Below are 23,978 nucleotides of genomic sequence, written 5' to 3' on the forward strand. Positions count from 1 at the left end.
GCCACTTTCATCAGCTACTATGTAAACTCAAGTTGGTCTCTACTTTACCACCTTGAGTTTGAAAGGATGTTAAATTGCATTGTAGAGATTTAGGTTTGTTAAATTATTTGAGATTTGAGGAGAGTTGGCTATTTTTGAGTTCTTGTGTACCTATATATACCTTGTATTTTACATTGCCAAGTAAGAGAATAAACACACAACTTAACAAAACCAATAATTTAATGACAAAACAAGCATTTCTTGCTAAGAAAATGAACTTAACTCAACAATAATTGGCATGGTCTTACACCTTAGAGGTTGAAGATTCAATCCCTCATCCGACAATTGAATAACTAAATTTAAAATTTCATGAAAGTATATAAACTAAAATTGAATACTTCAAACTATAGAGACCAAAATAATATTTTAACCTAGAAAAAATTTAACCACTTTTTAAATAAAAATATGAATATTTGAACATAAAACACTATTTCACAATTTTATTAGGGATTAAGTTAGAATTTGCATAATCTCACATTATATAATAGCCTTAAAGACTTGTTTGCTAATCAAGAAATTAAGGTAATTTTTATTTTTGATGTATGAATTCGTCTCTCTTTAATAAGACCATTGTAAATGAATTTATACAAGTGACTCGAACTTTTCAAAGGATGAACGGCTCAAATCTATCTAGAGATAACCATGTCTAAATCAGTCCTTTGGGATTGGAAGAAAGAAAAGAATGATGTATTTTTTACACAACTAATATTTTGTTAGTCTTTTACATCAATGGTACAAAGCCTTCAATGGCTGATTTCACCATATTATTTTCTGCAAAACTTTTGCTCCCCTTATATTCAGTAGCAAAAAAAAATTGCAACCTACGATACAGGGGAGAGAGAATACAACGAAATAACCTGCCGTATAACCAAACGACCGTGGTGGAGCCCCCAAATCCGGTTGCCTGCAACATCTAAGCATGCATCCAGATCATATCTGCAGGTAAAAATTCAGATCAAGTGGCATTATTTTGTGTGACTATGCCCAAAGAAGTCCCTCAAAGCCCATTTCTACATTGGAGACAGGACTATCACCGTAATTCTGATCTACTGGTCCTTTGTCGTCTCCTGATATATCTACGTATGGCTCCAAAAGATCTGAGGACCTTTCAGATGGAATACCGTAATCTTTGAGTATGCAGGACGAAGCTGCAATAGCAGCCTCCCTCTCAAGAACGGCAATGTAGTTCTCTTCAAATTCGAAAACCAAGTATGTGTCGTTGCAGGCTGGATAAATGTCACAGACAAGTGTAAAGTGAAGCCAGAAAAACCAATTATGAGCATTGAGATTACTGGTACTTACTGTCAACAAGGTGTGTTAAGTGATGGATATTTCTGATTCGAGTTCCATTCAGTTTTAAAACCTGCAGTAGTGTCGCATATATCATTTATCTGTTTTTCAGAGAGTTCTACTCAGAAGGTTGATTCAAGACTTCTCTAGCGTAAAAATTTTGTATTTTGTTTTTAGTTCTCTATTTTTTAAATTTATGTTTGTTTCTTCTTAATTTTCCTTGGTTATGGAAACACTTGAATTCTTAATCAAATTCTAATATAAAAAATAAGCTTTTGAAAACTACTTCTTTAAAACCTGGTTTAGTTTTTGAAAATATAGAAAGTAGATAACAACATACAGAAATTCATGGGTGAACGTAGTGTTAATGACTTGATTTTTAAAGACCACATGGTTATCAAACAAGACTAAAATTTGTGTATTTTGAAACTTTTTTGCTTATAATTTTGTATTTGAAATTTTTGGCTTAGATTTTAATTTTGGACTATACTGAGAAAAAACTAGAAAAACAAAATTAAATTCTTAAAAAAATTATGATCAAACTTGGTTTAAAAAGTTGATTAAATAACAAATTTTGTGCTAAACTTTGAGGTTTGTGTCTATTCCATTCTTAGTTTAAGAAATTGATTAAATTGCAGATTAAAGATTAAGGTTAACTACCTGCTGATTCCCCATATCCTCGTATCCAATGTTCACTTCGTTTGCCAGGACCTGAGTGTGAAAAGATGTCAAGTAAGATTATATGGAAACGAGAAGTAAACAACTTACCTGAAATAAAAGGCCAATGCAGTGTGATTTGTTTTGTTCTTGTTGCAATACATAACTCTTTCTTTTATTTCTTGTGATGATTTTACAAGAGGGAGCATCCCTTATATATACAACTATGATAGCTAATTATGGAAAACTTATGACAGTCAAAAAAATGTACATATGGTAAGAATAAAAATAAACCCAAATTACAGGGAATAAAATCATATGTACAAGGTAGGAGGAGATTTTCCATTTTCAACATTCCCCCTCAAGCTGGGCAATATATGTTGATTAAATCCAGCTTGGTTTTTAAGTCTTCAAACATATTCTTGGATAGGGCCTATGTAAGTATGTCAGCAATTTGCCTCTTGGTAGGTATGTAGTTGAGTGAGATGATTTTGTTTTCAATTTTTTCTTTAATAAAGTGTCGATCAATGTCCACATGCTTTATGCGATCATGATGGACTGGGTCCTTGGCGATACTGATAGTAGCTTGATTATCACAGTGTACCTCCATTGGTTCTTCTGATTTGATTTTAAGTTCAAATAGAATGCTTTTGAGCCACATTCCTTCACATATTTCTTAAGCTAGAGCTCTTAGTTCTGCTTCGACGCTGCTCCTGGATACTACAGATTGTTTCTTGCTTTGCCAGGTGACTAAATTTCCCCAAATAAAGGTGCAATATCCGGAAGTTGACCTTCTGTCTATTTTTGAGCTTATCCAATCGGCATCTGTGAAGATTTCGATATTTCTCCTCTTAGATTTCTTGAAGTATAATCCCTCTCCTGGAGTTCCTTTCAAGTACCTGAGTATTCTGTATACAGCTTGCATAGTGTCTTCTATTGGACTATTCATAAATTGACTTACAAAGTTAACTGCAAAACAAATATCATGTCGTGTGTGAGTTAGGTAAATCAATTTTCCAACTAGACTTTGATACTGATCTTTGTTAACCATTTTGTGATTGTTTTTTTTTTATATTGTGATTGTTTGTGTTAGCAGGCTTGCATCCAAGCGTTCCAGTTTTCTTTAACATGTCAATGACATATTTTCTTTGAGAAATGCTCAAGCCTGTTTTTGAGCGGGTCATTTCCATTCCTAGAAAGTATTTAAGGTTGCCTAAGTCCTTTACTTTGAATTCCTTGGTTAAGAGAAGTTTTAGATTTCTTATTTCGTGTTCATGGTCTCCAGTAAGGATATGTCATCTACATAGACAATGATAATTGCTATTTTTATTTTGAAATAGAAACAATTCATTTAATTAAGAGAATATCGAGCAAAAGCCCAAAGTACAAGAGGATTATACAATGAGCTAACTTGTGCAAGAATGTTTGACGAAGAGAGTATGGTCAGATTGACATTGTGAGTACCCGTTTTCCTTTACCACTCTTGAGAATTTATCAAACCACGCCCTAAGGGATTGTTTTAGACCATATAGGGATTTTTTGAGTTTGCATACCTTATTTATGGTTTGAGTAGATTCTACACCGGCCGGTATATCCATATACACTTCTTCTTCTATGTCTCCATTAAGGAAGGCATTCTTTATGTCTAATTGGTGAAGAATCCAATCATTATTCACAACTAGGGAAAACAGGACACGAATAGTATTTAATTTTGCCACGGGGACAAATGTTTCTTGATAGTCAATGTCATAGGATTGGGTGAATCCTTTGGCGACGAGTCTAGCTTTGAACCTATCTATTTCTCCATTAGCCTTGTACTTGATGGTGAAGATCCATTTGCATCCTACTGTTTTCTTTCCTGGAGGTAGATCTGTTATTTCCCATGTGTGGTTCTTTTCCAAGGCCTTTATTTCGTGCTTCCAATTAATGTCCTTAAGGGCTTCATAGACATTGTTCGGAATTTAAACTTGGGATAGTGTAGTTGTGAATGCTTTAAACTTGGGAGAGAGGTTTTTGTAGGACAGGTAGTTTTGGATGGGATGCATCGTACAAGTTCTTACCCCTTTCCGTTTTGCAATAAGAAGATCAATGTCTTCAGTAAGTGTTTCAGCTGTGGAGTTGGAGACATGATTTTCCTGTATTTCGGTTGGATTTTGATTGAGTACTAGTGCATGTTTAAGGGTGTTCTTCCTTCTAGTATAAACTATAGGATCTTTCCTACTTTCTGGTGGGCCTTGATTGGGAATATCTATTTCATGTATATAAGGAACATACGGAGTACTCTCTTCAATGAGATCTAGTTTTTTGTTTCCTTCGTTTTCCAGAAGTTTTTCATTTTCTATGAGGGTGGAGGTTCAGTGGTGTCCTGCTTTTTGAAGTAAGGTTGGGTTTCAAAGAAGGTTACATCCATGGATGTATAAAACCTTTTTGTAGTTGGTGAGTAGCATTTGTATCCCTTTTGGCTTGGAGCATAACCGAGAAAGATGCATTTTATTGCCTGAATCTAACTTACTCCTATTGGGTCTACGATCTTGGACAAAAACTATGCAACCAAATATTTTTAAAGGGACTTGAAAAAATAATCTATCATGTGGAAATGCTTCCTTAAGTTTTTGTAAGGGAGTTTTGAAGCCTGATATTCAAGAGGGCATTCGATTAATAAGGTAGGTGGTTGTTAGAACCGCTTCTCCCCAAAAAAAGTGGGGGGTGTTAGCGTGACACATTAAAGCTCTAGAAACTTCTAGGAGATGTCTGTTTTTTCTCTCCGCAATTCCATTTTGTTGGGGAGTGTTAGGACATGTACTCAGGTGGCCAATACCTTTCTTGTTTAGAAAATTTTTCAAGGAAGTGTTAAAATAATCCTTAGCATTTTCAGTGTGAAGGATTTGGATTTTGGTGTTAAAGAGATTGAGAACCATGGCAAACAAATTCTGGAATATTTAAGTAACTACATATTTTTCTTTCATTAAAAACACCCAAGTAAGTCTAGTGTGATCGTCGATAAATGAAACAAACCATTTAGCTCCTGTTACATTCTGAACTCTAGGTCCCCAAACATCACTATACATCATAGAAAAGGGATAAGAGGGTTTATATGCGCTTACCGGATATGAGGATCGAGCCAATTTTGTCATTTCACAAGACTCACATTGAAACACCTGAGAACTTTTATTGAAAATATCTAGAAACATTCGTTTCAAATATAGAAAATTGGGATGTCCTAAATGATTATGCCATAACATTATTGTACCATCATAATTGTCTTTAGAAGCAACAAAAGTAGATGTACTAACATTATTATCTTTAGAGATAACAAAATTAGATGTACTAAATGTACTATCATAATAGTCTTTAGAAATAAAACGAGATTTGCAAAGACCTAACTCCTTGACTTGTGGCTTAAGAGCATTTAGTATGTAGAGACCCGAGGTTTCCTTAGCATTGCCAATCATCTTCCCCGAATTCAAATCCTAAAATATGCAATTATGTGAGTAGAAAGTTGCACTGCAGTTTTTCATAGACATTAGTTTGCTTATGGAAAGAAGATTGCATTTAAGATTTGGGACATGCATCACATTCTCTAATACAAACACATTGCCAAATTCTCATTACTTTAGAATAGGTACCATCGGCAATCTTTACAGTAATTTGACTGTTACAATGTGTGTAGTTAGTTAAAAGTGAGATGTCACCTGTCATGTGATCTGATGTACCAGAGTCAATAATCCAAGTACTACAATTTTCTTTGGTTGCATTAAGGGCCCAAAGAAAGTTACTTGATTGTGCCATTGTTGCTACGTTGGTTTCTAATGTTTTTTTAGTAGGTTTCGGTTGGCCGAATAGTTTTTGGAGAAGGTCCAACTGCTCCTTAGTAAACACATTACATTCAGGGTTGACGTTACCTTATGATGATGTACTTGCTTGATAGGCCTTTCCACGTCTCTCCTGCACCTCTGTTGGGCTTCCAATCTGAAGGTTTTCCATGAATATCTCAACACACTTCTTTAGTGTATCCTGGTTTTTTACAGTGTTCACACCATGGTCTTGGTTTTCGTTGTCGATTCTTAGTTCCTGTGTAGTTCTGATTTTGATTGTAACGGTTATCATGAGCATTTGTACGTACCTCATTACCAAGGTTTCGAGCAAGTAAGGCTAATCCTTCAAATTCAAAACTTGCAGTCACTCCTAACATTAGTTTCTTCCTACTTTCTTCTCTTCTTGCTTCTGCAAACACTTCTCTAATATTAGGTAATGGTTTAATAGCTAAGATTCTACCACGTACCTCATCGAGTTCTTTATTAAGGCCAAGCAGGAATTTGAACACTCGTTTCTTTTCAACTATCTTTTTGAATGTAGCTTCATTTGCAGTACACTCCCACTTATGGCTTTCAAATACATCTAGTTACTGCCAAAGGCGAAATAGTTGAGTGAAATAGTGAGTGACTTGCATATCCTCTTTCCGTAGCTCATGAATTTTTCCTTCAATTTCAAATGACTCTGCCGTATTTCCTTGGTCAGAATAAGTTTCACGTGTTGCTTCTCAAATTTCGCTTGCAGTTGAGAAGAGTAAAAATCCTTCACCAATCTCTGTCGACATGGAGTTGATTAGCCATGACATAACCATATTATTTTCCACTTTCCATGTCTTATATCTTTGATCAATTTGGTCTGGGATAGGAATTTTGCTTGACGGGTAGTCTTCCTTTCCTTTTCCACATGTAGATAGCCAATGTAGATAATTCCTTCCATTTAATTTGTGATTAGTGATTGGAAGAATGGTCCCTTCAGTATTGTTAGAATTTATGGATGCCATAGAAAAATTGTTGATTGGCAAAACAAGAAATTAAGGACGAAATAGGACGGAAAAAAAAGGAAAAACTTATTAAAAAAAAAAAAACTCTAGACCCAGTTTCTATCAAAAAAACCCGTTCCAGACCTGATTCAATTGGGTTCAAAAATACTCCAGACCCGAAAACTGCTCCAGACCCGACCCGATCAGGTTAAAAAAAAACTTGCCAACCCAATTAGGTTAACACGATTCAGCCACGCTATTTATCGACCCAATTGATTGATCAGGTTAGACTCGATCCTCCTTAACACGATCCGACCCACGCTATTTATCGACCCGGTTCAGCAATCGATCGCCATTCTGCATCCACGATCAGCGGCCACCCACGATCGGAGTCGTTTACAAGAATCGACACCCACGGTCGACGACTTTGAGCCACGGTTGACGACTTTCAGTTGATGAACGAGCTTCGTGGTCGTCGGTCGAAGAGTGTGTTTCGGTCGGGAATGCTTCAATTAGTTCCGATTAACTGTTTAGACGCGATTTGATGCGTTTCGGCCAGACGTTCGTGAGAGTCACAGTACGAATTTGCTTCGGACGTGAAGCTACAGGGAATCTGATGCACTGCTTCAAGGAAATTGATATGTTTGAGATTTCAATGTTCTGTTTTTCTTTTCTAGGGTTTCGGACGTGAAACCTATAGAAAAGATTTAAAGAGATGGTTCTGATACCATGTTGCAATACAAAACTCTTTCTTTTATTTCCTGTGATGATTTTACAAGAGGAGCATTCCTTATATATACAACTATGATAGCTAATTATGGAAAACTTATAACAATAAAAAAATGTACATATGGTAAGAATAAAAATAAACCCAAATTACAGGGAATAAAATCATATGTACAAGATAGGAGGAGATTTTCCATTTTCAACGGTTCTCAATAAAATGAAAGCAAGGAATGTACTCCAAGATCCATAAATTAGATATGTGTTATCTCAACGATTTTGATACTTGTGGTTAAAATCGAATCAAAGTTGCAACTTACCTGCGACAGGATCACTATTTGTTCCCCTTTGAAACTTGCCAAGGAATAGCGTGCCTTCGCCAGTAATTTTAACTAATCAAAAGAGAAAATGAAAAATACAACTTCACATTATGGAAAAAGTAATTGTAATCTCTGACTTAAAAAAGTATCATCCAAAGTAAACTATACCCCAATAGAATCTTCACATTCTTCGCTGTAGAAAAATAAAAGTGAAAAATACCTTGAATTAGTATTATGCATGAAAACTGTAGATCTTTTATGAGAAAATGTAGTTTAAGGCCAACTACTAAGTTAGAGCATACTCTATTAGAGGTTCAGAGAGTGGAGTAAACACCAAGCCAGCAATTATTAGATAAGAGGGCTGACCACCATCAACGTGAAAGGGAACCTTCAGTGAAGTGCATTAGAAAGACACACAATCAGCACGAGAAATTTGTACAAAACCAAATCAAATGAGCTCCATGGTTATCAAGCGTGAGCATACCAAGTGCACGCGTGGATTGAGAATGACTTTGGCTTTGATATGCTCTCCTGATCTAATAATACCAAGCTCGGCAACATCACCAGCAAATCTGTAAACGATGTAATTAGTTATTGACTCAAATTAAGGTATAACCATAGCAAAGTCGTGTCTTCTATATAGCACAGCATAAATTATAATGCTAAACATCAAAAGGCATTTAAGGTTCTTCACTTTTGACTGATGAGGTATCGAAATACTATGCGCTCATTTGTCCGGAAAGGTACTGTTCCTTCACATCCAATTTTAATATCATCGAAGCTAACAATGACATCTCCCTGAAAACAAAATAGGCACAATCAATTTCTTGAACTACAAAACGTTAACCTTTAGTTAATTTGACTCTATAACTATCGCTTGATAGGTTAATTCATAAGTTGACATGAGTAAAGTCACATGCCAAAAACGTAATAACTGATGTAAAACAGACAGAATTTGTGATTTTAAGTTTTTGAAAATCAACTTGTCATAATTAAATTTCTCATTGCAAGGGTCCTCCACAATGGACAATCGGTTGGATTTCACATGCTGAGATCCTTTTCTTATTCTATTTTCTTTTTTTTTTCTTTTTTTTTTCAAAAAACACATGCGTAGAGGCAGTTTTCCATGAATTTAAACAAGTTAAAGAACACCCCAGGACAATAAATTCCAAATAATGTCATGTGTACCTCTTTTAGGACATTATTAGCATCAGATGTAGGTTCTACACGCCGCACCAATACACCCTAATTCACACAGATGTCAGGTCAGAGAAGCATTGGGAATTATCACTTAAAAGATACAAGGATGTCAAGCTCTAGCTTTGAAACAAGGGACCAACTTAAGCAAACCTAAGTTGTATATTGACTAACAGTAAGCAGCCACTCTAACATTGTATATGTGATATGATCAAAGGAAAGTTTTTCTCTAATTACCCTAAAAAATAAACAATAGATGATAATCAAAATAAAATCCACTAGCCTATAAAAGAAATGCATTTTCAGAAAAGACAGACCTCATTTGACTTCACCCTCAAACAAGCACGCAATGCTGGATTTTCCAACTTCTGCAATAAAACTCCAAGGGAAGGAAAACCTGGAATTTCTTAACAATTAGGTACATGCTGAAACATTATACGATGCAACCACATCTTAGTGATTGGCTAACCTGGTCTACCTTAATAAAGTGACAGATAATGACAAAGAACATGATAATATGTATCAGAAAGTTAAGAAGTCTCACCAGTATATTTCCCATTCCTTTCATAATCGTCCAGAAAATGAGATACAACTGTAGTTGGAATAACATATCCAATGTTCTCAACTTCTTCAGATCTATAAACCTAAAGGAAATTTCTTGTAAAGGAACACTAGATAGAAATTATTGTTACACAAAAATGACAGGAGTTTGCCTAAGCGAGATATCAATTGAAAAATATGAGAGGTTATAAATGAAGGCAACATGATAGAAAATCAGCCATGTCTCATACAACTGATTGTGCTGATTGTAAATAATGGATTTTAACATTTATGACAAGAGTGTCTTTTCGTAGGGCTAAAAGTGAAAAAAATACTTAGAAAATCTACCTGAAATGCCACTCCAATGCATTCCCCTTGGTCATTGAATGCAGGACCACCACTATTACCTAAAATCTAGCAAGAAGAGGCAGTAAATATTACATAGATAACATATCAATATTTCAAGAATGCAAGGATACAGATACATAGTAAAGGACAAGCTGGACGCAAGACCATCAAGAAATAACCAAAAAGTAATCAGCGGGATGAATTTTTTTTATAAAAATAATAATATACTGACCAGGATTTATGGCAGCATCAATTTGAATGCCCAACAGATCTGATGACCCGTGAGCATAGGATGTAACCTGAGGAAATTAATTTCATAGATCAATAGTATATTTTCTATAACAGCCAGACATTTTACCATTCAAGTGATCCATCATCTATGCGGCAAATAAGCAGTTAAAAAGTAGTCAGAGTCGGACAAGGGGTACCTCAATACGTGACACAACTCCCCTAGTCACTGATATGGTGTCTCCTCCGAGGGGATATCCCACAACAGTCACAGCATCCTGCTCAGAGGTAGAGCAAAAATTGAGTGCAAGATAATCATATAAGCCTACAGCCCTATGCACATAAAGCAAAATAATGTAGATGATTTCTATCTAAACAATCTTCGTTTTTGAATGAATAGGAGAGAGGTGTAGTTATCAAAACAAAGCATTTGAAAGAGGGAAAAAAATGGGACTTGGGAGGTCAGGGCTTGCCAGAAAGTCAAAGATGCCATAAACTGGAATCAATCACTCAATGAAAGAGCCAAGTGCAAACCTGAAGGCAAGGCAAATTCCCAAACTTTAGTGGTTCGGCTCCTTTCCAAAACTCCTCATTTTCAACTGAAAGTAAAGCTATATCACAATCAACTCCTCTGGCTAAAACCTGTGTATAATATCACTGAGAAGATGGTAAGCCCAAAGATCTTGCAAAAAATCAATAAATACACAGCTTCAACCTAAACATCTCACTAGAGAAATTGTTAATCCCTGAGCGACACAAGCATCAATTTTTTTTAATATTTTTCATTTACTCGAGAATTGAGAATGTGAAATTTATTAGACAAAAGATGGAATTACTATAACTAATGGGCAAAGAAGCTACGGAAGGAAATTATTTACAAGAAATGAAACTTTTCATTCATATAGGCAAAACCTTAACAAAGACTTCAAGGAAGGAAATCAGTAAAATAAAGTCAGAACCTTCCTATAAAAAAATAACTAAATAAAGACCTTAGTAAAAAAACAATACTTTGAGAAGGGCCAAGAAGTTTTACAGTTATAATTCCACAATGCAAAAAAGACTCGTTTTCATTCTTGCAAACAAAAGAATTTTAAGAGAAACCATGTTGAATTTTTCAGGACATGACAGCCACTAGAGGGCAACTAATTTCTTCGGATTGCACATGTTTGGCCATTCAACTTGCTTAGAAATTAGTGGAAAGGATTTTTCTTTTATATTCTATAGACTTTTCCTTTGACACAAACTAGAATATCAGGAAATTTTGAATAATAAGCCTGCTTGTATTTTTATTTTTTTTTTCCTTTAAAAATGTTAGTAATGGTACATGTTTTCATGCCTAAGTTCTCCAAAATCTGTTAAAATAAATAAAGAATTTCCGATGCTCCAGCTTGTTTTGCACGCCAAATCCTCTCTCACTTGTTTTGCACTCACTCTAATTTGTTTTTCCTTTTTCATGCTTCTTTTTCTTTTATCTCTTTCTTAGGCAACCTAAACTGCCTTCACAATTTATGAGAAATAAAGGGAAGAGAAATCTTGACTCTGAACAGAACAACAGAATATCTATCAAGATAAACTCAAAAAGAGAAAAACAAGTTTCTCGACCAGCAATACCTTAGCTACGTACTTGGTATCATCTCCCCTTTTCTTTACTTTGACCTACAACCGAACATCAACAAAACATGCAAAATAGTAAACAAGAATGTGCTGACATCAATAAATTGTAGCTGATATACTTATTTAGCAAAGGAAATATGGGATTTTTTTAAGATCGGGTTAAAAAGGATGCTAAGATCTGAGCACAGGACATAAGAAAGTAATGACATCAGAAACACGTTGCTACCTACTATGGTTTCTTTCTTTCTTTTATTTCTTTTCTTTTTCTTTTTCTTTTTCTTTTTCTTTTTCTTTTTTTTTTTTTCTTTTTTTTTTTGGGTGGTGGTGGGTGGGTTGGGGGGTAAATTGACATTTTGGTCCTTTTTTTTCAAGAAATGATCGTCAACTATGCATGATTGAACCTACAGATGAAATGTGGATCCAACAGCACATGTAGGAAATAGATATTATTATCAAGGAAACGAAGGCTCAAATGTCTCAGTACATTACCTGTGTATCATGTTCTACACAATGTGCATTTGTCAAGAGTTTACCATCACCAATCATAAAAGCACTGCATAATAAGTGGTTTGAACAATTACAATATAAAGGATAGACCCCAAAACTCAAAGTGTGAAACTGAAATCGACCTATTCCAAGTCTAGATAAAAGATAACATCTATAGTACTCACCTCCCAGTACTTGTAAACTGCCTTTGTTTCTGCCATGGTAGGGAATAATCTGGAGCAGTATGGGTACAATAAACCTGAACGATAAATCACAGATGTGAGAAGAAAATCTCGTGAATTAAATTATGCGGTAACTACATACTCGGTGAGTCTGCAAAAGTGAGATAAATAAGTTATAAGAAGGTTTTTAAACAGGCTCCAACAAGTGAGAAGAAATATCCTTGAAAAGTGAAGAGATGAACAAGTCGTGCATTTCAGCAAATATGCGAACCAGCTTACACAGTCTGCCAATAGCAAAGGATATCTTCACCTTTTCTCTTCTTCTTTTTTTCCCTTTTTAACGACAGTAAATTAAATATGTGTGTGTGTATAAACACTTTTTATTTTTTGACAAGATAAAACTCTTTTTGTTGAAATCAATAAAAGCAAAGAAAAGACAATCATCCCTAGCCAATACTATTTCGTAGAAGTACAAGAAATCCCAAAGCAAAGGTATTGATACCTTGAAACTTGTAAATGACTTTTATCGTTAGATATAGAAATTATTCACCGTTCACCATACAAAAAGTAATCCAAGAATTAGACTTATAACGAAGAAGTTGAGTTATTTTGGTCATTTTCTTTAGATCAAGTAAGATAAGTAATCAAGAATTGAATCCTGAAAATAAATAACTTATCCTAATTCCAACTGTGACTTGTTTATTAGGAAAGTCAATCAAACTTCACATACAAATGAATGCAAAAACCTGAAGGTAATTGTAAAATGGATGTGATGCCCAGTAACTATCATTGCTTGAGGCAGTTGATCTGAATGGTAAGCTAAGGCTTTTACTTTAAATTACCTTCACAACGGCATTCAGAAAAGCTGCATCTTGGAGATTCCCTGGTTCAACCTGAGATTTTCAAGCAGTTATCCACAGGATTATAACAGGCAAAATGAGAAAAATAACTCCCAAAAATATGGACATGGTACACATGATCATGAAAACCTATAGCAAACGCAAAGTATTACTGAAAAATTGGTATTTGAGCACTCCCATTGGTTTCACTATCCTTTTTATACTCTACAGCTATTATACAGATCAGTTAAGCTTGCGATCTGATTTGAGATGTTAAAAATAAATCCTTTGGAGTAAGCCTAACACCCCCTGCAAAAATCCTGAAATAATAATGGAAAATGCCAATTTTCACAATCTCTAATGAAAATGGCCATTGTGTCTAATTTGAATGATTTGAGTGATTGATTTATTTATATGTAGCATCACACTGCAACTCAAATACCAAATGCCGTAGCCACTAATCATACCTGCTCTTCGGTTGTATAGGCCAACTCTTTTTTATCTTTCCTCTGCATGCCAAATGATTTATAAGCTGCTGTCTGCAGTCGGCCAGGATTTCTTTGGGCATTGTTTTCTCTCTGATACAGCAGTGCTATGCCATCTTTTGATTTTCGAAGAAATGGATCATGTGGTGCAGATTCCCTCTTCATGTAGTGACCCACGTTGACCAAAATATGTTAGAAAAATGATGCAATAAAAATAGTCAATGAGATTTTCTTTCCCCAGTTAGTTAACGTTAAACAATTAGCATTCCTATTAAATTTGTTGCACGATTTTTCATATTGAAATTCAAAATTGAGACTAGTAAGTTTAATAGTAAGACTAATAGTCAATGAGATGAATCTTTTCACTTCTTTCTCCTCAAAATTGAAATTCAATTCAATCAAGAAAGCATAACCCTATATTAGGTGGTAATTTTTGGATATTATATTGTTTCGTTTCTTTATTGAGACTAGTAAGTTCATTTGTAAGTAATCTGCTTGCCTCCCACCTCGTCCTAAGTTATCCTAACTCTCCCGCCACCCTTCTATAATACAATTTCCTTTTTTTTTTTTTTACATGTAAGGTAGAAAATTGAATCTTTGACCTCGAGATCGACAGTACAAATTTATGCTCGTTAAGATAGCTAATACAATTATTTATAATTTTACAAATACAGCACAAAATATTATGTATAAATTCAAATATCAATCGATTGACTATTAAGACAAGTATATATGTTAACATGACACAGAAACGGGAAAACCTGATGTTTATTTTCTATATTGTGCCGAAATTTTAGTTCGATTTAAGAATCTCAAAATACCAAATGACGCGATAGGCATGTTATTGCCTTAATGGAAATTTTGAAGAATCGAAAATGAGATGACACGCTGCAAGAAAATGTCGCTCCAAAAGCTCAACCGAGAATTCAGTCTCTTGACGCACAATGCTTAGTTTCAGGTCCGATGAACTCGCAGTTATAACCAAGAAGTATGAGACCTACAATAGCTCAACGTATAATGGAAAGCTGAGACTGACTGACATTTTCTTGCAGCAAAAAGGGACGAGATCAACACATGAACATGTCCTTTAATATTTTGAAGACTCCATAACGAGATAACACGCTGCAAGAACATATCACTCCAGAAGATCAACCAAGATTCGAGTCTCTTGACACGAAATACCTATTCGTACATTTTACTCCACGTTCTCAGTTATAATACCGTCAACATGTAAACAAAGAAAAAAAAAATTGTAAAACTCGGAACAAAGACGACACTGAAGTGGATACAGCAAGCAAGAAGCATTAGGCCTACAATATACCTCGACGTCGAAGTTGCCAGAAGAGGAAGAAGCGGCCGAAGAGGAGCGTCGTTTAGAGCCGGAAGCGTTTCTCCGGTTATCGATGGCAGTAGGAGTGAGCGAAACAATTGATCGCTGCGGCGTGGGCAGGCGGCTCCGGGAGGGAAATGAGGAGCGGAATTTGACGGTAGAGTCAAATGCAGAGAAGCAGCTACTGGCCACTGCTGCAGCCATTGCTCGGAGCTTTGAGAAATGGGGAACTGATAGTGAGATATATGAATTTTATTTTTCACATACTAATGTCGTCGGAGACAGTGGGTCAGTGCCGGAGAATTTTCTTATCCTTTAAGCGAAAATGTAGGATTGGGTAAAGCCCGGCAGAATTTTGGCTCCTCCATGACTAGTTTTGACCCGACATATGGCCTTGTTGGGAATAAGACTGCGGCCCATTGAAATTGGGCCGAACTTTGGCCCTTTAGCTTATTAACCCGCCGAGAAATTTATGAGAGCGTCTTATAGTTCTAAAATTTTAAACCAAAATTTATGATATTTATAATAGACTAGAATGAAAGAAAAAATCTAAAAATATATTAGACCTTTAAAATATTTGTAAATATGAATGAGTTGACTAGTCAATTTAAGAATTTTTTTTAATTTTTAATTTTGTCCTTTTTTTTATCTTGTTGTACACTTTTTTTAATCTTTTTATTTTCTTTCTCTTCTTCAATTTTTGCTTCTTCCCTCATTTTTTTCATTTTTTCTTTTTATTTTCTTTCACTTCCTTCTTTTTTCCTTTCTTTTTCTTTTCTTTATTTTTTATTTTCTTTCATTTCTTTCTTTTTTTCCTTTTTTTATTTTCTCTTCTTTCTTCGGATTTTGCTTATTCTTTTTTTTTATTTTTATTTTTATTTTTTCCTTTCTCCGATTTTTGCTCCTTCCCTTATCTTTTTTTATTATTTTATTTTATTTTATTTCTCTAGTTTTTTGCTTCTTCCCTTTTTTTTCTTTTTTTGGTTTTTCTTTCCTTTGTCTAGTTTTTGCTTCTTTTTTCTATTTAATTTTCTTTCATTTTTTCAGTTTTTGCTTCTTCTCTTTCTCTTATTTTTAAAATGTTTCTTTCCTTTATTTGAATTTTTTTATTCTTTCCTTTTTTTTCACAGTAATTATGAGGTTGAGTTTCATACGCATGACTTGAAAGTACTTAATACATAAGTGACTTAACACCAACGAGTCAATCATCAAGTTTGATTATTATAACAACTAATAAATATAAATAGCAAATGAATGTCTATCAGTGATAGCCACTGATATTTTCTATCATTGATAGCTTAATCTTTGATTATATTTTCGTAGTTAATAGCCACTTATAGAAATCTATCATTACTAGCCAACTTGGCGAATTTAATTAATAAAGTTGAATCTCGAACTAAAATGTAAGTTGAATGCCTAGTATGTTTATTAGTGATATAAGCTATCATCGAAAATAAAAGGGACTTATAAATGTTTGGGAAGGACAAGAAATGGGCAAAAAGGTATTCAGTGGCTATGATTGATAGAAGCTACTACCGATAACATGTTACCAGTGGTAGAAGCTAATACTAATAGCATGTTATTGATGATAGAAGCTACCCGATAGCATGTTATTGGTGATAGAAGCTACCATTAATAACACGTTATCGATGATAGAGAACTATCACTGATAGCATGATATCAGTGAGGTCATTGATAACATTTTATTAGTGATGTTATCAATGAAAGAAGCTATAATTGATAACCACAATATGAGTGATGTTAGTGATATCGGTGATGAAACTTATGTGATATCTATATATCGAGTTTCTTTCAAAGGTGATAACCAATTATAGAAATATATCATTGATAGCCTAAAGTGTTAATATTTCAAGGTTTATTATAATTTATGAAAGTCTGTCAGTGATAACGATTGATAGCTGCTATCAATGATAACTATGATGAAAAATTATTAGTGATAACTATTGTGGTAATTAAAGTCGTTGGTATTATTTCAAAGTTGATCACTATTTATAAATCTATTATCGATAACCATTGATAGCTTTAAGTAGTAATATTTCAATGTTGATTATAATCAATGAAAATGAATCAATGATAGCTACTAATAATTGATAGCAAATTAAATGCCAATATTACAAAATTGTATTGTTTTTATCAAATTGGAAGCTAGCTGATAGCTACTATCAGTGATAGTTTTTAATTTGAGAAAACCGGAAAGAAATGAGCAAAATGGTGGCTAGGCATGAATTTTTTAGTCTTTTGGCATTTTTTTTATCTATACATGCAATTATTTTATTCTTATATTACATATTCTATTATTTTGGGTTCGAATTTTATTTATGCAACTAGCCCCAAAATTTACTGGGATTTCTGAATAAAATACCTAGAGAATGTACATATATTACATTGATATCTTAAATATTTCATTTTCTACAAAAAATGGCTTATTAGCTTCTCTATTTTCATTAATATTAGTGGCTATTTACAATTTAACTCTCATTTATGTTATATATATATATTTAATTAATTAATTTTCTCTCCTCCACGCATATTCTCTCTCCCATGCATATATTCTCTCTCACTGATAATATATTTCATATATTTTCTCTTCATAATTCACACTCATTTCTTCCCCTCTCTCTCTTTTTCTTCCCCTCCCTTTATTTTCTCCTTCCGGCGGTGTGAGTTACAGGCGGTAGATGACGGCGTGGGACGAATTGATGGCTCAACACGAGATGACACGAACGACTTGGGACAAATCCATGGTGCAAACAGCGTGGGGTGAATCGACAGTGACAGGTTGAGCGTATTCGATCGACGACATGGCGGGGTGAGCAAATCCGGTGGACGACGACGGGGAAAGAGATATGTGGCGGCCATGACGAATAAGAAGAGATGAAGATGGAGGGATATGTATTATAAACCCCCAAGATGGACTTTATTGTCTCCTATTTATGTATATATATATATTGTGATATATATGTACATTTTTTTTAGCTTTTGTAGGAATTTTGCGATGGTATATGTATTCATTTATTTGATATAAACGAATGTTTTTTTTTATTTATTTAGCCTTAGTGTATTATAATATATATATTGTAGTGTAAATGAAATTTATGAATATTTATATACTGTGGTTTATATTGTGATTTATGTCAAGCATTAAGTCAATCTCTAATTTATAAACTGCTGTATATTTCATATATTGATTATAATATTTTCAAATACCTAACAAAATATTATAGAGTATATTTAAAACAATTATGAATCCGTCAAAATGTTCTAAGGTATATTTAAAATAACCACTAATCCGTAAAAAAAAAAAATCAATAAATTGATATGTGAAAACCAACCTAAATAGAAAACAACATCTCATTAAATGCATTTTTTTCCAAATTGAAAAACAGAAAAAAAAAAAACTAAAATAAATGCATTTTCTCTCTCCAATTGACGAATGAGAAAAACTATATTAAATGTTTTTTCTCTCTTTATCATAGAGGTATTTTCTCTCTCTATATTCGAAAATAAGAAATATATATATATATATATATAACGGATATAAATAAATATAAAAATGGTAAAACTATCCAAAAATAATATTAAAATATTTTTTAAAAAAATCAAATTTAAAGACATTTATGAAAATATATGGCCAAATAGAGGTTTTATGTAAAAATCCCAAATTTATTGTCCATCTGAACATGGATTAAAGTATTAAATATCATTATAAAGTCATAGTTGAATTCCACTTGTAAGTACCAGCAAGAGTGTAACTCAATTGGCATAATGTTCATGAATTATGATTGTGATAGTCTATCAAGTTTCATTTACTGTTATTTAAAAATAAGATAACTGAAATATTGTTTTCAAATAATCTGGTAGGATGTGTTTTCAAATAATCTGGTAGGATGTCAGTATAAACCAAAAAACTTAAAAGGATTAAATGTGCAACTGAAACTAACATCATAAATTAAATATCATTTTTGGTTCGTAGCTTTTTTCTAGATAATCATGGATATAACAATTTAGTCCCAATTTTTTCTATTTGTGAGGGTCTGGCTTCTATACTTTCACATGTATAACAATTTAATATATGTTTTTAAAAAAATTAAATATCAACTTTATTATTAACTGTATAGAGTTAGACTATGTAACTTAGATCCCAATTAATTTAGATATAAGTCACACGATTTAATCAATATTTAAAGTTAATGTTAAAATATAATTTTAATTATCGTACTTTAAAATTTATTTAATTTTAATTAATATATTTTAAATGTCTAACATCAATATTTATACTCGAGAGTAAGATTAAACCAATCTAAGGTAATTTTACCCCAGTGAAACATCATGAATCAAAAGTAATGGATAAAATGAGACTCATTTGATTATATTTTGTGGTGTTAACTTTGTTATGCATCACTACTGACATTGGGGTCAATTTCTAAAGTTGTAATAAAAAATGTAAATTACATTGTATTGTTACCATTAGCGATAGGATTATCATAATTTGAACATGATCAAACAGAATTTCACTACGATTACACCGATTTTAAAAGGCCAGCGTAAAATGACCAAAAAGTATAGGTCTCGTTTCGTAACCATTTGGTTCTTTTATTTTTTTGTTTGTTTTTGAAAATTAAGTATATAGACATTATTTTCACTTTCAAGTTTATTTCATTGTTATCTACTTTTTACTAATGATTTAAAAAATCAAGACAAGTTTTGAAAACTAAAAAAATTAATTTTTAAAAACTTGTTTATATTTTTTGAATTTGATTAAGAATTTGATCATTGTACTTAAAAAGATGTAAATCAATTTAAGAAACAGAAAGAAAGTAAAATTTATTTTGAAAAACCACAATTAAAAATAAAAATGATTACTAAATGGGCCGATAAAATTTAAATAGGAATTTGAGGTGAATTAGGATATGTCTGGGAGATAAAGACATAAATTTGAAAACAATGGATTCAATGAAAACATGATTGTATTTTCTGTTTTCAAATATGTGTTTGGTAACGATTAGAAATTAAATTCCAATTTATTATTATTTTTTAAATGTGATTGAAAATATATTTAGTTACTTATAAATACTAAATTGAATATAAACCATTACTAATTTATGAACTTGTTTTATGTTAAAGTTTTTGTATAGTTATTATTTTGTAATATCGTAATATATATATATATATATATATATATATATATATATATAATATTACATATTTTAAGTTTAACAAAAATAATTAAGTTTATAACAAGAAATATGTTATTGTTTTCATCATTTTTAATATAATTATACATTTTAAAATTTTAAATTTAAAATCTAGATCTATTGAAAACATTAAAAAAAATTATTTTCAAAATTGGTACAATTTAGATCACAGAATATAAAGACTGTTTTTTAAAATAGAATAAAGACTAAAACATATATTTGCGATCAGAAAATATAAAACAAAATTTGAGTTCATTGCCTACTAAACCAAACCACAAAAAAGCCTACAGCGTGAGCTCAGCGATCACTATAATTCATACAATTTCACCGATAAATCATATCCACACGTCTCAATCGCCCTGCCATCAACCGTTTGCGAGCTTGGAAAATCACAAAGAATCAGCAAGAAATGGAGTCTCTGATTTTGATTCCAGCAAGTAAACACGTTCCAATCACAAATTCTTCTGTATTTTGCTCCGGTTTCTCCATTCCATTCACTTCTAGAAAGCGCGCCATCAATTTCCAACCATGTTGTCCACAGATTCTTCATTGCAATGGCCTTCGACATGCGCAAGCAACTCCGAGGTCTTATATTGGAAATGGACCGCCGTATGGTGAGGAAGATGATGATCCTGAACTACAGGTTGAAAGCCTCAGGGTTCCTGATGATTGGTCGGTTCCTTCCAAGGCATTGGAGGTATTGTTTTCCGTTCTTCGTTTTTGTTGTTGATTTTCGATCTGCATTTCTGTACTTGTTCGATTAGGTTACTTGTCCAACTTCTTTTTAGTGATTTGAACGTAGTAATTGGTTTTGTTCTTGATGATGGCGCATTCTTGATGTTTTTGAATGATGAATGCGATGTGATGACATTGTTATCTTCATGAAATTTAAGCAGAAATTAGACATTCTCCTTCGAACGTCGTGTTGCTAACTAAATTCAGTGTGAAGACCTCAGAGTTGGGTTTTTTAAACTGGCCCGAATTTGATGTTTACTCTGTATTAGCCTACGGAAAGAATATTCTAGAGCCACCACACAATGTTCTTGTCGACACAACTTTGTTCTGCCACTAGAGTATGTTGGGCATGACCTTTGATGCCTTTTCCCAATGAATAATTTATTATAGAAAAAGAAAATTGGGTCTGGATGTAAAATGGATTTTGATTTATGAGCTGGGAAAGATTTTCAAGTTAGTACCAATAAAATTAGGCTCCAAAGTCAAATCTAGGTTGCCACTATTTTACATTTGTTTGAATGATCCAAGACAGTTTTGATCATTCTGCTTGAGTAGTTTACGAGAAGGAGATTGGAAATCCTTGAAATTAGTCTTGGTATATCCTATTAGATCTGCTGGTTTCTTCTATATAATGGCTTAGAATTAAATCTATTTGTCCAATTATCTGGTGGAAGTTCTTCTCGATGCTTATTTTTCCAAGCTTGCAGAAAAGTTATAGCTTGGATAAGTTTGAGTGATCAGATTTGCTGTCTCAGTGTAGCTCTTTTCACTAATCTGGCAAATGGCTGTCCTTGTCCAATTGATGGTTAAAATTTGATTTTTATTATATATTTTTTTTAAATAGCTTTAGTTTCATCATGTTTACTCTTTCGGTGGTTGAAACTTTTAAGGGTTTGGGCTTTCGTCCGTATAGTTACATGGAATGAAGTTCCGGTGACATGTTTGGTCCTCTTTGTCAGATTATTGTGTTTGTGTTGCATCTTAGTGCTTTGGAGTCGTCTTTTTCTGTCACTGGACCAGTGAGCATTCTCCATCGGGAAAGCCTTCAAAAGGAGTTTTTTTCTTTTTTTTTTTTTTTTTTTTTTGCTGTTTCGAACCTCGTTTCAGTCTTCGATCATTGGGCTACAGACTTTTTATGAGTTCTTAATTGGTTGTATTTGGCTGTAATGACTATTTGTTTTTGTTTCATTTGTGTTTTTATTGTATTTTGAGCATTAGTCTGTTTCCATTTTATCAATAAAAAATCTGACTAATCAGTTGAGATATTTTTCAGGAATCAGAATGGCTTAGGGCTACCTTGCACAAATGGTTAGATGATGAGTACTGTCCAGAGGAAACTAATGTAGAGATAAGCAAGGTTGCAGCAAATTCATATTACAATTCTTTGTTAAAGAAGAGGACAGACCTAGGCGATATTTTGTTGAATATGGCAAGAGAATTGGAATCTATTTCCTATAAGGAAAGTTTTCATGGTGCATTCTCTTCTGCCAATGCAGCAGTGAACTTAATTGCTCAAAGAATAGAGCTGTCTTAACTGTTTCCTCAACCACTTCAATTTACAAAGTAACTAACTAATTTGTCTCCTTGACTTTTCTTTCTTACAAGTAACTCATCTGTTGTCAGATCTATATTTCTGGACAAACAATTCATGTATTGCTCTAATTCTTCACTGTCAAAGCAACTTTCAGCGACTAAGTATGGATGTTCCAAACACCAGATCTTGCACCATGCCTTTTGCCAGGTTAGCTCTAGGTAAAAGTAGAGTTATAGCTTGGAGTATTTTTTCCTGACCCTCCTAGGCAGAAGACCTCTAATTGCTTTGGCCTTTCTTTCTCCAATGAAAGTTTGTTTCTTACATATATGTATATAGCTTCTGTTCTGAAATAATACAAATGAAGACAGAATATGAAGAACAAACGCTAGAGCAAGCATGCCAATTATACATGCTACTCATGCAATTCTGAAGTAAATCACTGGACGAACAAGGAGGACGATCAAATCTACATTCTACTCATGCAAGTGTGGAGCGAATCCCTGGATGAAAAAAGGGAGGAGGATGATACGAGCTTAACGAATCAATACGCAGGTATCAGCATTTTTACTTATTGTACAACACTACAACTAAGTATCAAAATCTAAGCTTGATTCAGACATCCTTGGAATTCTCCAGTGGCCTTAACAGTCTCATTTAGGAGGAAATTGTGATTATGTTCATGCTCTATAGTTGTTCTAGTGAGTTTATAAACATAATGAGGCTCCTTAATTTTTCTAATATGGGATTCTTAACATTATGCAATAACTTTCCTCGTAATCTATTTTTTTTAATTCAGTTGATAAAATTTAGTCTTGATCAATGACTGTTGAAGAGACAACATTTCAACCCTTAGAAAATCCTCTGATTCTTAGGTGGTCTAGTGGGCATGAAGGAAAACAATTTTAGCCATAAATTTTTATTTGATGAAATTGAAAGTGTGACAGTAAAAATTGGCTTCCGGTCTCAAATTGAGGAGTAAAAGTTGTATTTATTCACAATATTTTTTACCATCCGCCATAAAGAATAAATTGTTTTTCATGCAGAACTAAAATCGATATGATTTCGTGCAGAATAAATTGTTTTTCACCGGTGTTTGGACAACGATGGAATCTCGTTTTAAAATTAAATATTGATATGCATGATAATTGTGTCATGGGATGATTATTAGTTTGAAAGCAATTTTGGCACAATCTCGGTGTTAATTGTCTCACGTCAGTTATTCCGCAAAGTTAACACAACAGTTTTAAGAGATGATCATTTGGGGGAGTGTTATTACCACTCTGAACACTTTTTAGCCCAAAAAAACAATTTTAATATATATATATAACTACTTGTAAAACTTTGCAACAGTAGATTTTGTTATATTTATCTCGTTAAAAATGATCGGTGTGTATATTAAGGTTGGAGTTAAAAATCAAAATAA

At 33.2% G+C, this 23,978-nt stretch overlaps 2 protein-coding genes across 9 annotated transcripts; one reads left to right on the top strand and one right to left on the bottom strand.

Moving 5' to 3' along the window:
• Positions 1 to 682: 682 nt before the first annotated feature.
• On the bottom strand, positions 683 to 15,416 carry DEG2 (DEGP protease 2). Of its 2 annotated transcripts, XM_090317893.1 has the most exons (22): positions 15,062 to 15,416; positions 13,723 to 13,899; positions 13,259 to 13,309; positions 12,420 to 12,493; positions 12,238 to 12,301; positions 11,746 to 11,790; positions 10,669 to 10,776; positions 10,335 to 10,412; positions 10,139 to 10,205; positions 9,907 to 9,965; positions 9,563 to 9,662; positions 9,336 to 9,415; positions 9,010 to 9,066; positions 8,516 to 8,619; positions 8,306 to 8,393; positions 8,124 to 8,209; positions 7,990 to 8,014; positions 7,822 to 7,893; positions 1,990 to 2,040; positions 1,342 to 1,402; positions 1,074 to 1,265; positions 683 to 975 (listed from the first exon to the last, which is right to left on the bottom strand). In XM_090317893.1, exons 1-22 carry the CDS (start codon positions 15,272 to 15,274, stop codon positions 953 to 955), a joined length of 1,875 nt encoding a protein of 624 aa, XP_090174019.1. In that variant the 5' UTR covers positions 15,275 to 15,416; the 3' UTR covers positions 683 to 952. The 2 variants fall into 2 exon arrangements, with proteins under 2 accessions (XP_090174019.1, XP_038897876.2); XM_039041948.2 differs by having other exon boundaries at positions 683 to 1,265; positions 15,062 to 15,404.
• Positions 15,417 to 20,522: 5,106 nt separating this feature from the next.
• On the top strand, positions 20,523 to 23,360 carry LOC120085084 (plant/protein). Of its 7 annotated transcripts, XR_016531793.1 has the most exons (4): positions 20,523 to 20,983; positions 22,295 to 22,584; positions 22,710 to 22,762; positions 22,924 to 23,360. XR_016531793.1 is itself a non-coding variant. In XM_090317344.1 (3 exons), the coding sequence occupies exons 1-2, from the start codon at positions 20,696 to 20,698 to the stop codon at positions 22,553 to 22,555; spliced, it is 549 nt and encodes a 182-aa protein (XP_090173470.1). In that variant the 5' UTR covers positions 20,523 to 20,695; the 3' UTR covers positions 22,556 to 22,584; positions 22,710 to 22,883. The 7 variants fall into 7 exon arrangements, 3 of the variants coding, with proteins under 3 accessions (XP_090173470.1, XP_090173469.1, XP_090173468.1); XR_016531792.1 differs by having other exon boundaries at positions 22,295 to 22,773; XR_016531790.1 differs by having other exon boundaries at positions 22,295 to 22,762; positions 22,920 to 23,360.
• The last annotated feature ends 618 nt before the right edge of the window (positions 23,361 to 23,978 follow it).

The sequence above is a fragment of the Benincasa hispida genome, chromosome 9 (assembly GCF_027475165.1).
Source record: "Benincasa hispida cultivar pf3 chromosome 9, pf3_genome.v1.1, whole genome shotgun sequence".
NCBI lineage: Eukaryota > Viridiplantae > Streptophyta > Magnoliopsida > Cucurbitales > Cucurbitaceae > Benincasa > Benincasa hispida.

Excerpts from the sequence above, each read along its gene's own strand:
- LOC120085084 (XM_090317342.1), top strand. The coding sequence starts at position 20,696 with ATGGAGTCTCTGATTTTGATTCCAGCAAGTAAACACGTTCCAATCACA. Across the intron at positions 20,984-22,294 it reads TTCCTTCCAAGGCATTGGAG|GAATCAGAATGGCTTAGGGC; the intron begins GTATTGTTTTCC and ends GATATTTTTCAG.
- DEG2 (XM_039041948.2), bottom strand. The coding sequence starts at position 15,274 with ATGGCTGCAGCAGTGGCCAGTAGCTGCTTCTCTGCATTTGACTCTACC. Across the intron at positions 13,310-13,722 it reads CCTATACAACCGAAGAGCAG|GTTGAACCAGGGAATCTCCA; the intron begins GTATGATTAGTG and ends TGAAAATCTCAG. Across the intron at positions 1,403-1,989 it reads AGGATATGGGGAATCAGCAG|GTTTTAAAACTGAATGGAAC; the intron begins GTAGTTAACCTT and ends ACACTACTGCAG.